Source organism: Malaclemys terrapin, chromosome 2 (assembly GCF_027887155.1).
Source record: "Malaclemys terrapin pileata isolate rMalTer1 chromosome 2, rMalTer1.hap1, whole genome shotgun sequence".
Classification (NCBI taxonomy): Eukaryota; Metazoa; Chordata; order Testudines; family Emydidae; genus Malaclemys; species Malaclemys terrapin.
The window spans coordinates 260,144,006-260,156,181 of NC_071506.1; the positions used below are offsets into that span (position 1 = coordinate 260,144,006).

Consider the following 12,176-nt stretch of genomic DNA (forward strand, 5'->3'; position numbering starts at 1 on the left):
AAACAGAGAGGCTTCTATTATTTCCTGTACTCGTGTCTGATTTTTGCCACTGAAATATCCCAGCAATGCCAGGAGGCTGGAATGCCCCGGGAGGGTAAGAATAGCCCACAATGGTTGAGATTACTTCTGTTGCCTTTTGTCTACTTGCAGTTGTCAGGACAGGGGGACCACAGAGGTAAGTGCAGCAAATAGATCTGTGAAGCTAGAACTTTTGTGAAATCAACTGTATTTCCTAGGAAGGGTTTGTTCCCAATTTGCAAAGGTCAGCAGGCCTATTTAGCTCTTTCATCAAAATAATTCTTCATCAATAATGTTGTTAGTGGTTGGGTATTTTCCCCCCAAATATTTATTTTCTTCCTTCTCTGTCTAGGTCTAATTTGCTTTGAAAATGCCAGAATCCTTCTTAAGCTTTCAGAAGCTGAAAGTGTAGTGAACTAGTTCAAAGATGAAGCGCTGGGACTCACTGGGGTTTTTGATTATCACTCTCAACTACAATGTTACGTTTGTAGGTAAGTATCTTTAAAAGGTGTGCTCTTTTCTTTTAGAATTTTGTACCCCCAAATCATCCAAGTTTCTTCCCTATTCATCAGCTTTCATTTCCAGGTATCAGTCTTACCACTCTCCGCACTCCCCCACCCCCACAAGAAAGTTAGTTGTTTTGCTATGGGATATAAGAGCTGTGGATGTTTGAGTTTAAAAAAATAATAGATTCCTACTTCATCTGCTATGAATATTTTCTAAATGTTACAAATGAATGCTGGGGGGAGGCTTTCAAATCTGACTATTCTTACTCACCAAGTTTCCTCCCAGCTCTACTGAGAGCTGTAATGAAACATTCAAAGCTCAAGGCAGGTGTAAAAAGTACATTTTTCCATTATATGACATAGCCTGCTTCAACAGTGAAGTAAATAATACAGGGAGAAGTAAAGAAAACATTTTTCAATAAACTTTTTGGTGATTAAGCAATCTTGCTTTTCATAGTTGGGTTTTAAAAGTTTACAGCATTCAAGCGCATATTAAAAATGAACTTTAATTTTCTCAGACAATGACTTTTTATTTTTTTTTTTTAATTAAGTTTGTCACTGATTCACTGTGTAATTTTGAGTGAGTGACTTAGGGCCAAATCCAAAGACTATGGAAGACAACTGACTTTTTTGGACTTTGGCCTTTATAGCTCAGTCCTGTAAATATTTATTACAGTGCATTGCTTACTACAGCAAGTAATCCCGCTAACTCTCAATGAAATGGCTTGCTGTAGTAACAGTCTGCAGAACTGAGCCCTTAGGGAAAACAATGCACAGAGTTGTCTGTAAAAAGCTTGTCCCTCTCACCAAGAAGTTGGTCTAATAAGAGAACAGATTTAAAAATTGCATTAAGATGTTAAAATATATATATAAAAATGAACAGAGTTTGAGCATAGAAGTTTCTGGTTATTACCTCACCACCTTGTCTCTATAGTACTAACCTAACAGTGGTTTTTAAGCAGAACTCTCTCATGTATACATTCTAATTAAAAACTGAGGCTCTAACACATCCCAGGGTGTTGAGAGGCTTAATTCATGAATGGTTTTGAAACATTGAGATCCTTGCATAAAAAGTGTAATAAAAGTACAGACTATTATTTATTAAGGGCCACTTTTGATTTCATATTATAGCCATTTTTCTCCACCAGAATAGCCAACTGAAAACACCAAGAATGCCATCAGAAATAGTTTTTGGTTAGGAAATATATTGTTTAGTTGGTTGTGGGAGGGTTTCAATATGATCACCTATTCTGCAGTCTCAGGCTACATCTACACTACCCGCCTGAATCGGCGGGTAGAAATCGATCTCTTGGGGATCGAATTATTGCGTCTCGTCAGGACGCGACAATCGACCCCCAAATCGATGCTTGTACTCCACCGGCGGAGGTGGGAGTAAGCGCTATCGATGGGGGAGCTGCAGAGGTCAATTTGCCGCTGTCCTCACAGTGGGGTAAGTCGGCTCGGATACATCGAATTCAGCTACGCTATTCGCGTAGCTGAATTTGCGTATCTTAAATCGACCCCTCCCTCCCCCGTAGTGAGGACGTAGCCTCATGGAGCTACCAAGTTGTTTATATGTTCATGCCTAGTTTCACCATTTCTGAGAGTAGTGTTATTGTTATTCTATTGGTATAATCTCTCTTGCTGGCCACAAGAGAGGTATGTAGCTCATCTCAAATGCATGCCAATAAAATATTAACACCCCCAATGTTTTATAAACATTTAAATGTTTAAGAGTCTCACAAATGTTATAAAAAGTACTTAACTTTTTGGCAAGTAGGAGAGGCGATTGTCTAAGACTGTAAGTATGTATACGCCATACACTCTACAGAAAAATTATTAGGATTTTGCTTTTAAAAAGAGTTATTTTTAAAAATACCTACAGGGGCTATTTTACCAACTTTCTGCCCGTAAAACCATGTGTGTTTATATCAGAGAGAACCACTCAGTATTTTAGATTTCTAGGGCTCTGTACAACCATTAATTCAGACCCACTCCTGCTTCTACTTTTGTCAAAGGTTTTTACTATTGCATTTATCTGGAAGCAGAATTGAGTCCTTAACCTTTATCTTGTGTTAATGTAGATAAGTATATATTAATCACTCAATCCCCCCCTTATTTTGCTTTAAATTGTGAAACTGAGGCAGAGAGATTATTAAATTAAATGACATTCCAAAGACCATAGGTAGTCAGTGGCAGAGCCAGGACTGAAACTCCGGATGTCCTGGCTTCAAACTCTACCTGCATATATTGATCAGTATAGAGGTAGTACTGAGTTTCAGTAATCACTCCAGTGAACGTTTCGAGTCCTAATTTTTTGGTTTGCTTTTTTTCCCTTTGCAAAATATCCAGTATTGGGATTGAATTTTTCTGTGGTCAGTGTTTGTCCAAAGATTTTATATATTAGTAAAAACTCCTAAGATAGACTGAAAAAAGCTTGCATGTTCTAACTGCCTTTTTTTTTTCCCAAACCAACTGAGCTCCACAGCCATGGAGAAGGTTTTTTTAAAAATTATTATTTAATTCTTTATAGAGCAATGTCTGTGTGTACATGTTACTTTGCAAAGATCTAACAAAGACAAGATCCGGTCCTGAGAAGCATAAAGTCTGATGAAAAAATAAATAAAAAGAGAGGTATTCAGAAAAATTAATGCTTGATCCTGCCTCGATATTACTAAGGATTTTAATGGAGTAAGGACTGTAGAATTAAGGACCTGATCCAAAGCCCACTGAAGTCAATGGAAAGATTCCAATTGATTTTTGTTCATAAATATTGTACATGCTGGAGGATTACATTATGAGCCTCTTACTTGCTAGATTTCATTTTCTGTACTTTGAGTCTATCACCATTTCTTCTTCCTCTGTAGGAAAGATCTGGCTAACATTAGTAATCTTGCTGAGAATGGCGGTGATAGTGTTAGCGGGATACCCCCTCTACGAAGATGAACAAGAACGATTCATCTGCAATACTTTGCAACCAGGATGCTCTAATGTGTGCTATGACATTTTCTCTCCTGTCTCTCACTTTCGATTCTGGCTCATTCAGACAGTGTCTGTTCTGCTACCTTATGCTGTGTTCAATGTTTATGTTCTGCACAAAGTAGCCATGCATGTTGTGACAGCACATTATTTGCCATGTAGATATGAAGGAATCAAGGCATTAGCTGGCCATACAGCTTTGAAGGAACCATGCAAAAATGTTGCAGTCACTAGACCATCCTGCAAGGCAGATCTTCTGAATATTCCTGATTTTTCTTGGGCATATACTGTGCATCTTTTTCTAAGAACACTGGCAGAGGCTAGCTTTGGAGCTGGACAATATTATCTCTTCGGGTTTTTTGTTCCTAAACGCTTTTCCTGTTACCAGTCTCCTTGTACCAGCATGGTCGATTGCTACATCTCCAGGCCTACTGAGAAATCCATCATGATGATTTTCATTTGGGGGGTGAGTGGCCTCTCTTTTCTGCTTAGCCTTGTTGATCTAGCCTTTGCCATCCAAAGAATGGCAGTAAGAAATGGACAAAATAAACCAATGGAAGGTCTCCATGCAGAGGATGAGCACAGTTCAGTTCTGCCTCCAGCTGAGAAGCTGGAGGATTCTCCACCATCTCCAGAGGACAGAGGCCATCAACATCTAGTGACACATGACAGTCATACCAGTGAAGCGTCTTGCTCACTTCACTCTGAAGATGAAGAAGAACTTCAGGGGGAAGAGAAGATCATGTCCCAGCAAACTGCCATCTCTAACCTCAACAGTAACAGCAATAAACCCTGTATAGCAGAAAGCCTTGCTGCTAATCAAGGCAGTAATGAAGTGCCCCTATGTATAAGTGACCAGCAGCGTATTCCATACAGGCAGCTGAGACATGGGCAACAGCAAACCTTCACCAAAGAGGCTTCCCTGACTTTGAGACCCCAAGTCAAGTCCCATCTTGGGGTTTACTCTTCTGTAGATCAGAACAAGCTTTTAGGGCATTATTCTTCAGTTGAGCTAAAAGCTTCTATTGGGCAATCAAGTTGTAGCAGTGCTAGCTACTTGAGAGCAAAAAAATCAGAATGGGTATAAAGAGCCTTGACAGAGCATTGTGTTTACTGTCCTGGAATGACACATTCCACACCATCTAGTTTCAAATGGAAACCTCGGTATCGGTTAAATTCCATTTTTGTGCCTATAAAAATATCATTTTACAAACAGCCCCCTGGCTGAATGAAGAGCAGGAAGCAGAACTTCTTGTGACTATGACAGGATTGTATGGAAATCTTTAATAACACATTGTGGCAGATTTCATTAAGATCGTAACTTTTGCTGTTTGGAATGTTTGATGTTGAATATTAGGGATCTTTCTAAACACGACCATAGATTTATACTGATGTGGCTTCTAACTTATTCTTTTCAGATATATATTCATTTCATTATTGTTGTAGTCAAGCATAATATTTTTCTTTATATTAGTTGAGCTTGTTAGCTTTTCATGTGTGAGGGTGATGTGTTTTATCATTTCCTGGATAGGAACCACATTAATTATTAAACTGATCATAGATAGAAAAGCATTAAATATTTAGCTCTCTAGTCCCTGAAGTCTTTTTAATGGGATCTGTGTTGATTACGCTGTAATATCACAAAATATTAGGACAAAGAAACCTTTTGTAAGTCATTGTATTTTATCAGCTGTGAGAAGGAATGCAGGGAACAAACATGGGTTGAATGTATCTTGTATATCTCTCAAACTGATACATGGATAGACAGGTGGATAAATAATGCAGATGCTGTGGCAGAACTCCAGAGCTTGCTTATTTGTCTTTATACCTATCTATTTTTAAATGTCTAGAGTCTGTAGCATAAATCAGAAAGAGCCTGACTGTGTCTGAAAGGGATAATAAAGTTAATAGTCCTTTTCCTCCTCCTGCTCAGTGGTTTGTAGTTACTAAACTTTGACCTACACTAATAATGCTATCCCTTAATTGCAGGTCAGGCTGCTGCCCAGTTTTTAGCCTCCTGCAAATCCCCATAGTGTGAGGCCAATTCCGTAAATACACAGTGGATGTGGAGTTCACTGCATGTTGAGAGCACTGGAACTTTCTGGCTGTGTGTGTGTGTAATGTGAATATAAACTTCTGAAAACCGCCAATACACTCTCAGGAAGAGCTACCTGACTCAAGCTTACTTCTGACGCAGTTGTGTTAAAAAACTCTAATTGTTATAGCTGCTCAGTGCTGGAGTAAACCACACCTCTAAGGTACCTGTAGCATGCCAGGTGTACTGCAGCTCAGAGGCAAGCACTGAAGGTGCTTCAGTAGCTAGGCCTTGTAGGCGCTAGTCCTGGTGGGTCCCATTAACCACTTAGACACTGGCTAAAGTGAAAGGGTATTTGACTAGGGCTGGCAAGAAAAGGAAAAAGTTGCAAATATTCTAGGTACAGAGGCTTCAACAGTTCCAGTTCAAAGTGGGCAATGGTGATTCTTGGGCCCCTGGGGAAATCAGTTCACAGTTAGGAGAACTCTCCAGGCCTAGTGTCTGGGGTGTTCTCTCCAGTTCAGTCTCTGTTCAAGCAAATACAAACTTGCAGGTTTCCAAGCCAGAACCAATTTGTACTGTCTCTTTCATTGGGGCTCCTCTGTACTGGCTCCCTGCCCAGTTGCTACTGCTCCCCCATTATTCCCAGTCCCATGGAGACCTGCAGCTAGCTGTAATGTCTGGCTATAACATTCCACATGCAGCTCTGTGTAGGGTTCCTGGGGGTTTATCTCTGCATTCAGCCTCTCTGAAGCTCCTAGCTCTCCATGACACTGATGCTTCCCAGCAGTGCCCACTCACTTCCTGGTCAGAATTCTTCCTCCTACCTCACCATGGGCCAGGAATGTGCAGTTGCAAGGGGGTGATTGGATTGTAGTCCCCTGCTTAGCAATGTAAATAGGATCTCAATTAGCTCTCCTCTGACACCTAGTTTGGGATGGGGAGAGACATCAGGAGCAAACTGTATTTACATGAACACACCTATCTGCATAGGTATCTAGCAGACAGGAGCTGTGTAGCTCCAAGTGATCAGTTTTGGTTGGTATTAGGTTAGAAATCACTTTAGTACTGAATGCAGGGGTAGTGAAATGTTATCAGTGTTATCTTCATTGTATGAGTAAAGGGAAGCAGAACTGTGCTGAGCTTGCAGGACCGGCTCTATGTATTTTGCCACCCCAAGCACGGCAGTGAGACAGCCTTTGGCGGCATGCCTGCAGGAGGTCCGCCGGTCCTGCGCCTTCGGTGTACCCACCACCGAATTGCCGCCGAAGCTGCGAGACCGGCGGACCTCCCGCAGACATGCTGCTGAAGGCAGCCTGACTGCTGCCATCACAGCGACCAGCAGGCCGCCCCCTGCAGCTTGCCGCCCCAGGCACGCGCTTGGCGCGCTGGTGCCTGGAGCCGCCCTTGTGAGCTTGTCCTGATTGAGGAGTCACCTTCAGCTGAAAGGAACTCGCTAAGCCAGGGGCTCAAATGTCAGACCCCTGTGAAAGTAAGAGTAGTGGGGACAGGTGTCCTACCTAGGAGGTGTGGACTCTCCCTAAAGGTCCCTGGTCTGGTTTAACCTGTACTTCCCCACTGTTCAAAGATAGAGCTAAATAGGCTTCATTAGGAACCTTTTGTTATTTCAAGTACTCAATAAGAACTGAAATCACTTGTAGTGGGGCAGTGTTTCTGCTCAGTCTGCTGAGAGCTAAATTCACTAAGAGACTGATTTGCAGAAGTCACAGCAGAGAGGCAGATGGCAGCAGAAGGTAACTGATGGGCGCCTGATGGAGCAGCCAGGCAACAAGGAACTGCGTCTGGCAGGGTGGACAGCTAAAGCAAGTGCTCAGACAGTGGAGTAAGCAAGGTGCTTTCTTCCCTAGGTGGGAGGTGAACTCACACAGATGCATCTCTGAACCCTGAGTCCTCACTGACCAAGGACAACCACTGTGAATGGGGTATGGTGAGGGAGCAGAGAGGAGTACATTAAAGGAATTTTTGGTTGTAGAACTGTAGAACATGAGGCAGAAGGCACTGCCCCATGCACTCTAGGGTGGGTGTCCTGCTCACAGTTTTATGTTTATGAATCCTGCTTGTGGCATTTACCCTAACTAATGTCAGGTGACTTCCCTCCTTTCATTAAAAGTTTCTTTGCTCAGACTCTGTGCTTGCAAGTGAGGAAGTATTGCCTCTCAGAGGCACCCAGGGGTGGTGTGTAATTTCCCCAGGTTACTGGGTGGAGGTTTGAGCTAGTTCTGTGCTGTATTGTTGAAAAGGAACCCCTAGATATTGAACCTGGCCCTGGTTGCTGTTGGCTCCCCCTGGCAGAAAGGTTACAGCAGGCTCATCAAAACCATTCTAAAAACAAACAGTTTCAGTGAACAGGGTGGAAATGTGGAAAGATCATAAATTGTTCATTAAAAACTCCAAGACCATTGATGATTTTAGGTGTTTATACTGCTCACAGCTGCAGTCACGTGCATGGATGGCTGGAAGCTGATTAGAAGTGGTGATTGATGGAGTACAAACTATGACAGAAACAAGAGCCAGCAAAGTAAAGCAGTTTAAAAAGGAGAAAAAAGTATTCAACTATATTAGTGGGAGAAAGGGTACAGAATATCTTTTATTGATTTTTAGGATCCCTGAATATTAAGGTCAGGTACTGAAGGAGTTCAAGTCCACTGAGAACATTTCTACCCTTCCTAGGCTATCTGGAGGTCAGAAAATTAAACCAGACCCTGCTGTGACAAATATTGTAGGAACTTGGCTTAGAAATAGAACAGTGAAATAGCTAGATCTACTGCTACTCTTGCCTTTGTGACTTATTTCAGAGTGTCCCTTTATGTTTGTAAGAACCTAGCACTGACCAAATGCTAAGCTTTCTGCCTCTCCTTCAAATCCCTTCTTAGGTTTTGCTAAAGAAGCAAGGTTTTCTAAAGATGGTTCCAAACTAGAATATAGGATATGGTCCTCCTCAAGCTTTGGGGAAGTTTGGATTTTGCACTCAGACAATGCAAGAGATCCAGGTCACAAGGGAAATACCTCACCGGCAACAAATTGATATTCTAGTTTACTTCATGGTGTAGAACAGTAGCTGTATTTGTTGCTCATCGGTCAGTCCCACGTGCTATAGAATACGGGAAGCTTACTGTTGACTTAAGATTGTATGGTGACAAATTGTTTTATTTTTTCCTCCGGAAGCTCAACATCTCCCCTTTTATCCTAACATTAGCTGGAGTTTACCTTCCCACGCCAGTTTAATAGAAAATTGCTACTGCCTATTCTCTTATGAGTGAGATCATACATCATTGGCTGGTAAATGTGTAATTACCCATAGTAGCAGTTGTCCTCCGTCTCTCCAACTTCAGAGCTGGAAGTTATTAAAATTTGAGTTAACAGATGTATAGAGTTCCTTAATGTAATATAGCAAACTATTAAAATTGTCTGCCCATGTGTGATAATTATTGCAATGATTATCTGATCAGAGAAAGGGGATATTAAATTATACATTTAAAATGATTTTTATGAATAGATTAGTTATTTGGTGCATATGTTGTTTTAGGATAATTTAACCATCAAAATATAGTGTATAAAATAAAAAGGGGAGGGGAATATGGGAGGCTATTCTTTAATTTCTATCTTCTGCACTATGTTGGATAGTCTGATCTCCTGCTAAGCAATAAAGAAGTCATTTTACAATGTAATAATCTCATGTTTAATTGAACTGCTAACAATGTTCTGGAGCATCTGTTCCAAATCATAACAAACTCTTCTTCTGTCTACCATGTACCATTAAACAGATTCTGGAAAATGGGTTTTGCAGTACAAGAGCCTGATAACCATGTATTGATTATATCTTTATACTAATAATACCTGTACCCATATGATCATCTCCATACTACACATTCCATTTTAATTTCCCCTCCCACCACCATGATGACCCCTTCATGTCCTTCTCACACCCTTATCTCTGTTTCTTCCGTGGTGGCCCCATAGACCTCAAATGAACTCTCCAAGCCACCTCTTCACCTACAAATAGTGAATTTTTTGAAAGTACAGATACTAATTTAATGGAATCACCCACATTGCCCTACTGTATAGTCTCATCATTGTAATATTGTCCTTCCTCCCCATTTTATGTTCAAGATCCTCACTGGTTGAGGAATGTTGTTTAGGTATTTTTTTCTCCTTGACCCAAATCAAAATTCAAATTTATTCCCAAGAAAGTCCTCCTACTGAGAGGGTATATATTGCTATCTAATTAGAAGTGCTTGGATAAGGGTAAATCCACCTTCACAAAGTATTTCGACTAACAATCGGTCACACTGTGAATTGTTACATGTAAAAATACTGTAAGCTAAATACTGTAAGCCAAGTCTCAATCAAGCGACTTCTCTTCCTTTGCCAAAGGAACAACAGAATAATAATACTATATATATACTAAAGGCTCTGTATTACCAACCAGCACACAGTAAGGATTTTCCCCACAGATGCTGAAATCCATTGGTAAATTACTCCTGGAAAAACTCCACAGATAAAAAAAACCCTGCATCAGGAGCTTCATTTTTCTCCTCTTTGCTGCTCTCCACAGCATGAAAATATCAGGGGACAGCAGACAAGTTTCCTGTAGCTCAGGGATGGAGACCTTATCAGAACCACACTAGGAAACTCTCACTACTGAAAACCTGGCCTCAGTCAAGATGGTGAATGTCACATGCCTCCTGAAAACCCCCACTTCCTACATGCTCAGGAAGGGAATGTATAACTGGAGGGGGGAATGGACGTGACGCAATGGGAAAGCCAGATGTGGATATGTCTTCAGTCCTTGAGATTCTAAGCACATCAGGCAAGAGACTGTTTATTTTCTGTCTTGTATAGTGCTGAACTTTTGTGGGTATTAAAACAATAATAATAGTGGAGAAAGGCAGGCGGGTCTGAGCAAGCACAAGGAGCTCCTGCAGTGACTCCTGTTACTGTCTTCCCCAACCCAGCACTGTAGGAGGTAATACCTCTCCTCTTTACAGAACACTGTATGCTGAAGCAGGACGTAAACACTGCGAGACTCATTCAAGAGGATGTTCCAAGGAGTAGCCTTCCTGCCCCTGCAATTTTAGGCACCACTGCTCCCCACCTCTCTAAACGTCAGCATAGCACTGTTTCTGAGGCCTCGGATAGATTATTCCCTTACTGGCTCCAGTATCCTCCTCCCATCTTAATGCTCTATACCTGCTCCACCCCACACTCCATCTGTAGTCAAATTAAATCCCTAAGGACAGAAGCCAGGTGGATAAGGATGCATTGTGGAATGAATCCAGAGTTTGTCTGGCCAAAGCATTTTGCTACAACACAAAGGTGGACTGTTCATACTTTAGCTTACCAGCCAAAATCCTAGAGTTTGACCCCATGTTAGTTACCTGTTTCAGTAGGTCTGACAGGCGTATGAGCGACTCTTACAAAGACCTTGCATCCTAAATATTATGACTGACCCTCAAAATGAATATGAAGTTGAAAAGATCACTCCCTATTTGCAGGTTATCTTCCTAGGAGTCAAGAAAAGACTGCCACAGATTGGTGGTCAACCTGATGTTCTTGAACAAGTTGGAGGGTATTCTACCACTTCAAGATGGACAGAATCCATATCTTCAAATGTCTGGTGACTACAGAGATAAGGGCCATATAAATACTTAGATAGAGAAACCCTCTTTCCAAGCAACTGAACAAATGCTTTACAACTGAAACCATATTTCATGATACCTGGTCAATAATATTGGCTCACGTTTCATTAGGAGGGACAAAAGCAATAATCACCTGCCTCTTGGTTGGTTGGTTCCTCTGCCATTGATGCTTCACCAATATTTTGAATCTGGTAGTAGCCTTGTTCAGATTTAGGAGTTTACATTTGATTCCCTACCAGCACAATGTTCTGATCGGAAGTCAAGAAGAAAACAGTGTATAGGAAGACATCTAAGGAGTAACTTTCCTCCTACAACATGTGGGATCTTGAAAGACTATAGCCAAATTCTTTCTGGAACCAACACAGAGAATAGAGTTCCTATTTACAATAGCATACACTTCAGCTCAATTAAATCTCCCTCAATGGCTTTTGGGAAATTAAGATGGTCTTTTCCAAGGCACCTAAGAGAGTTAGGCAACCAGTTCCTACTCACTGGGAGACCTACTTCCCTTAGGTTGCTTGGCAAATCCCAGGCTGAGGCCCTAGATATTGTATTTATCCAAAATTTGACTTTCCAGTGTGGAAGTAATAGACTTTTCCATAATATGGAATTATATGTGTGAAATATTTCCATTAGAGAGAGGTACTCCCAGAAAGTTTGGTTATAATGCTTTTCTCCAGAGGTCCCACTGCTCAGAATTCTCTGCTTCATGTCTATCTCCAGCTAGTGCACATAATGAAAGTAAAAAGTAACAAAGAGTCCTGTGGCACCTTATAGACTAACAGATATATTGGAGCATAAGCTTTCGTGGGTGAATACCCATTTCGTCAGATGCATCAACGTCACCCACGAAAGTTTATGCTCCAATATGTGTGTTAGTCTATAAGGTGCCACAGGACTCTTTGTTACTTTTTACAGATCCAGACTAACATGTTACCCTCTGATAATTAAGGTAGTGAGTGTACGCAGCTCTTCCCA

At 41.2% G+C, this 12,176-nt stretch overlaps 1 protein-coding gene across 1 annotated transcript; it reads left to right on the forward strand.

Moving 5' to 3' along the window:
• Positions 1–376: 376 nt before the first annotated feature.
• Positions 377–9,048, forward strand: GJD4 (gap junction protein delta 4). The gene is made up of 2 exons (XM_054019132.1): positions 377–509; positions 3,392–9,048. Exons 1-2 carry the CDS (start codon positions 446–448, stop codon positions 4,588–4,590), a joined length of 1,263 nt encoding a protein of 420 aa, XP_053875107.1. The 5' UTR covers positions 377–445; the 3' UTR covers positions 4,591–9,048.
• The last annotated feature ends 3,128 nt before the right edge of the window (positions 9,049–12,176 follow it).